Genomic DNA, 5003 nt, shown 5'->3' on the forward strand with positions numbered 1-5003 from the left:
TTTTTTCTTTTTCTTTTTTTGAGACAGGGTCTCACTCTGTTACCCAGACTGGAATATAGTGGCTCTACCACGGTTCACAGCAGCCTCAACCTCCTGGGCTCAAGTGGTCCTCCCAGCTCAGCCTCCTGAGTAGAAGGGGCTACAATCGTGAACCACCAGACCCAACTAATTTTTGTATTTTTTGTAGAGACAGAGTTTCCCGATGTTGCCCAGGCTGGTCTTAAACTTCTGAGCTCAAGCAATCCTCCCACCATGGCCTCCCAAAGTGCTGAGATTACATGCATGAGCCACCACAGTTGAACTTATCAGATACTTTCCTAAAGGGTTAGAATATGTGGCAGGATCCTAGATGTGTCTGTTGTTAAGACCATTTTGAGAGAATGAGTTTTTAAAATTTCACTATATATTAGTTTTCTAATGTTGCCGTAACAAATTATCATGATCTTAATGACTTAAAAACAATTCAAATATATTATATTATGATTTCTGGAAGTCATAAGTCCTAAAATCAAGGTGTCAGCAGGACTATATTTCTTCTGGAGGTTCTAGGGGAAATTTCATTTCTTTGCCTTGTCCAATTTCCAGAAGCCCCCTGCGTTCCTTGGCTTGTGGCTTGTTTTCTTACATTACCTTGACCTCTACTTACATGCTCACATCTCCTGCTTTGACTCTCACCCGCCTCCCTTTCCTTTATAAGGACCCTTGTGGTCAAAGATAATCTCTCCGTATCAAGGTCCCTGATTTCACATCTGCAAAGACTTTGTTTTATGTATGTATGTATGTATGTATGTATGTATGTATGTTTTGAGACAAAGTCTCACCCTGTAGCCCACGCTGGAGTTCACTGGCACAATCTCGGCTTGCTGCAACCTCTGCCTCCCGGGTTCAAGTGATTCACCTGCCTCAGCCTCCCAAGTAGCTGGGATTACAGGTGTGCGCCACCACACCTGGCTAATTTTTGTATTTTTAGTAGAGATAGGGTTTCACCATGTTGGTCAATGTGGTCTCAAACTCCTGGCTTCAGGTGATCTGCCCACCTCTGTCTCCCAAAGTGCTGGGATTATAGGCACGAGTTATTGTGCCCAGTTGCAGATACTTCCTTTGATATGTAAGGTAATATATTCACAGGTTCTGGGGATTGGGACATGAACATATTTGGGGAGCAGTTTTTTTTTTTTTTTTTGGCCTACCACACAGGCTGGCATCTTTTCACAGGATTCTTTACATACTTTTCCTATTTGAGGAATGTTATGAAATGAATGTTTGTATCACATAAAATTCACATGTTGAAATCCTACTCTCACTGTGATGGTATTAGGAGGAAGGGTCTTTGGGAGGTAATTAGGTCATAAGGGTGGAGTCTTCATGAATGGAATAGTGCCCCAATAAGAGATACTCCAAAGACCCCCTTGTCCTCTTTCCTCTATGTGATAATACAATGAGAAGATGGCCATCTGCAACTTGGAAGAGGACACTCAGCAGAAGCTGATTGTGCTGGCACCTTGATCTCAGACTTTCAGCCTCCAGAACTATGAGAAATAAATTTCTGTTGCTTATAAGAAATACATTTCTGTTGCTATGGTGTTCTGTGATAGCATCCTGCACTCACTAAGACATGAAATTGGCATTTGAAGGATGCCTTTCTTTGGATGATCAAAAGTCATCTGTTGGCTCAGGCCTGTAATCCCAGCACTTTGGGATGCTGAGGCAGGAGCATCACCTGAGGTCAGGAGTTTGAGACCAGCCTGACCAACATAGCAAAACCCTGTCTCTACTAAAAATACAAAAATTAGTCGGGCATGGTGGCAGGCACATGCAATCCCAGCTACTCAGGAAGCTGAGGCAGGAGAATCGCTTGAACCCGGGAGGTGGAGGTTGCAGTGAGCCCAGATCACACCTCTGCACTCTCTAGCCTGGGTGACAGAGCTAGACTCTATCAAAAATAAATAAATAAATAAATAAAGAAGTCATCTGTGGTCCTTAAGTGGCACAACAAGAGATGTCACTCTGGGCTTCACTTTTCTTAGATAAGATGTTGTTAGTCCTTACAAGCTATATCCTAGGCAGCCTGGACAATACCTCTTTGGCTGCTTAAACTATCCACACCATGCATCGTGCTCTTGTATGTATCCCAACATAAACTATGAGACTGTGGGCGCATAATGTATAATGACAACACTTAAAACAATACAACGGTCTCCTCAAATACCTAGGGAAGAATTTATCACTCCCTTTCTTGGTGCTTACCAATTACATAAAGAGCCTGTGGTTAAAAGGTGAAAAATCTTATATTTTCCTGTGTTTTTGGCCTAGATCATGGGGTGTGTTAGGCGCCTGGTTTTGATGATTATTTTAATGGCATTTTAAGCCACAGGCTTAGATTGCTCCTCTCTCTTGCCAGTTCTTACTTGTCTTTTATGTCCTACAAGTCCTGTTCTTCAGACCCCACTGGGCAGAGACAGAGCGTTCTCCTGTGAGGTGTACAGTGCCAAGCAAATCACTGGCCCTCTGTAAATAATAATAGTGTTTGGGGCTGTGACAGGAGATGGAAACTGGACATTTTCTGACCCTCAGTTCCAGAGTGTTCTCAGAGCACATTCATTTTGGCATATACTTTGGAAACTGAAAGCTCTCTGAGGGAGTATCAATCACTTTTATGGTGATGTCAGTAACTATATGTATGCGGTCACATGTATGCACTTTGATTACAACATCCATAACTTCATTTAAAAAATTGCTGAAGGCCTACTATGTGTAAATGATGTTGTCAAGCATAGTGGGGTGAAAGATGATGAAAGTTGCCATAGGTCTGTGGCATGTGTATGTATCATGCATATGAACACACATGAACACATACATAAGTGGAATGCATGTACACATGTGTCTATAGTAGCTTTTTAAATTAGGTTGATAATTTGATTCTTTTTATTTGAAAGAATACTTTGGAAACCAAACTTAATTTCAACTCAAGAAGTTTCTTTTTACCATTGGCAACACTTCTTGAAATAAACGGATGACTTAGCGGCCCTCAAAGGATCCTTAAAGCCACTTGTCCCTCAATTTTTTTTTTACTTTTGACTCGGATGATATCAAAATGACTTAATGGTATTTAAGTTCCAGAATCTTTGGCACTGCTAGTGTTTGTTCATCACAGATTTGAGGAAGTAGAGAGGATATGGGATAAATTTCTATTCTCTTGTGTATGTGTGCATGCGTGTGTATAGAGAGTGTCCTATTCAGAAGCTTCTGAGCAACAAGGATGTTCTATGTGGTGATGGCAGGTGTGAGTATAGGAGTGACTTTTTTTTGGGAGAGGCATAGAGAGCAAGTTTATTTGGTGAATGCTGATGGTAAACTATCATCCAAGAAAGACAACATGGGAAAGGCACTGTGATAAGAGAACCTAGGGAGCCTTCAGGGTAGATAGAAACTCTCACCAGGGGGAGACATGGGCTATGGGAGACTGGGAAGGTCCTCAGCCATTCAGCACCATAAGGATGAGCTGCCCCATGGGCCTGTCACCCCTACAGGATGTGCCTCACAAATGCTTCATAGTTGATACAACCATTGCTGCCCTCATTCCCTGCCACCAGCACCTCTACCTCTTCCTCTGTTATCTTCTCACCCAGTGTGACAAGAACAAGCCAGAATTCAACACCCATGACGGTGCCATTTCCTTCCTTGTCAAACACCTGAAGTACTTCTACATAATCTTCATAGGTGCCCTGGTCCTTGTTCTTGGCCACCGTCTGCAGTATGGGCAGAAGGTGCTCAAATTCTAGCACCTTCACGTTCATCTCATTACTCTTGGGGTTCCCCAGAACCTTGAGCACCTCAGTGTTGGTGGGGTTCTGACCCAGTGCCCTCATCACATCCCCATATTGGTTGCACAGGATCTTGCCATCACCTATTCGGTCAAACAGCTGGAAGGCCTCTTTGAACTCTGCAGTCTGATCCTCGGTGAAGTCACACATCATGACTGCTCAGCTCTGTGGGACTTTTCCCTGCAGTAATGGCCAGGAGTGGCTTTTTATAAAGGATTTAAACTGACGTCTGCTTTTCTACCCTGCCCCAGGCTTTCTTGGTTAGTAGCAAAGGGTGACTTGAGATGTAAGAAGTGAGCTCTGGCTACCTCTGAAGACTCCTAGCCCATAGTTAACTAAATCTCACTTATTTGGGAATAAAGACTATTCAAAAGTTTGAAGAATCCTTCTCTCTTTCCTCTCCACCCCTCCCTGGGGAATGAACCCTGAAACACACTCCTACTCTTACACTCAAATCCCCTTATTAATCCATTTAAATATTTCTTCATGAGACCTTATTCATTTTCAATGACTTTGATGTTGCTGTAACAATGGATTCAGAAATTGTTTTGGTTAAGGAAATTCGACTCTCTGGAAAGCCCCATTCCTTCGTTCCCCTTTGAAACATGCCTATAATGATTGTGACAATGTACTATGGCAATTAAAAAAGATATATAATTCCCTGTCAAACTTTTTTAAGCTCCTCCTATTCTTAACCATGTCTTGGGGATATTGCTTTCATGTTTTGTCCCCACAGTAGGCATCTGTCCAATGAAGAACACCATAAAAGTAGTATTTTTAAATGATATTTTTATTTATTATTAAAACATTTTTAAGAAGACAAAAAAACTCTCTTATACATTTATCACTTCATATTATAACTACTTTTCTTTTTAAATTCCTGTCCATTCTTTTGAATATCTGTGACAGTTGCAAGGATTTAAGAATGGATAACTGAACTTAGCAGACATATGACAACTTCTTTTGTCATCTGTATTAGCCTGTTTTCATGGTGCTGATAAAGATATACCCAAGACTGGGAAATATACAAAAGAAAGAGGTTTAATTGGACTCACAGTTCCATGTGGCTGGGGAAGCCTCACAATCATGGTGGAAGGTAAGGAGGAGCTTATCCTGTCTTACATGGATGGCAGCAGGCAAAGAAAGAATGAGAGAGATGCGCAAGTGGAAACCCCTGAT

At 41.8% G+C, this 5003-nt stretch overlaps 1 protein-coding gene across 1 annotated transcript; it reads right to left on the reverse strand.

Moving 5' to 3' along the window:
• Window positions 1-3524: 3524 nt before the first annotated feature.
• On the reverse strand, window positions 3525-3977 carry LOC126938402 (myosin light polypeptide 6-like). Its single transcript, XM_050762514.1, has one exon. The coding sequence runs from the start codon at window positions 3975-3977 to the stop codon at window positions 3525-3527; it is 453 nt and encodes a 150-aa protein (XP_050618471.1).
• Between the last annotated feature and the right edge of the window lie 1026 nt (window positions 3978-5003).

Source organism: Macaca thibetana, chromosome 16, assembly GCF_024542745.1.
Source record: "Macaca thibetana thibetana isolate TM-01 chromosome 16, ASM2454274v1, whole genome shotgun sequence".
NCBI lineage: Eukaryota > Metazoa > Chordata > Mammalia > Primates > Cercopithecidae > Macaca > Macaca thibetana.

What these genes read in the sequence shown, in the direction of transcription:
- LOC126938402 (XM_050762514.1), bottom strand. Translation starts at nt 3,977, where the DNA reads ATGATGTGTGACTTCACCGAGGATCAGACTGCAGAGTTCAAAGAGGCC.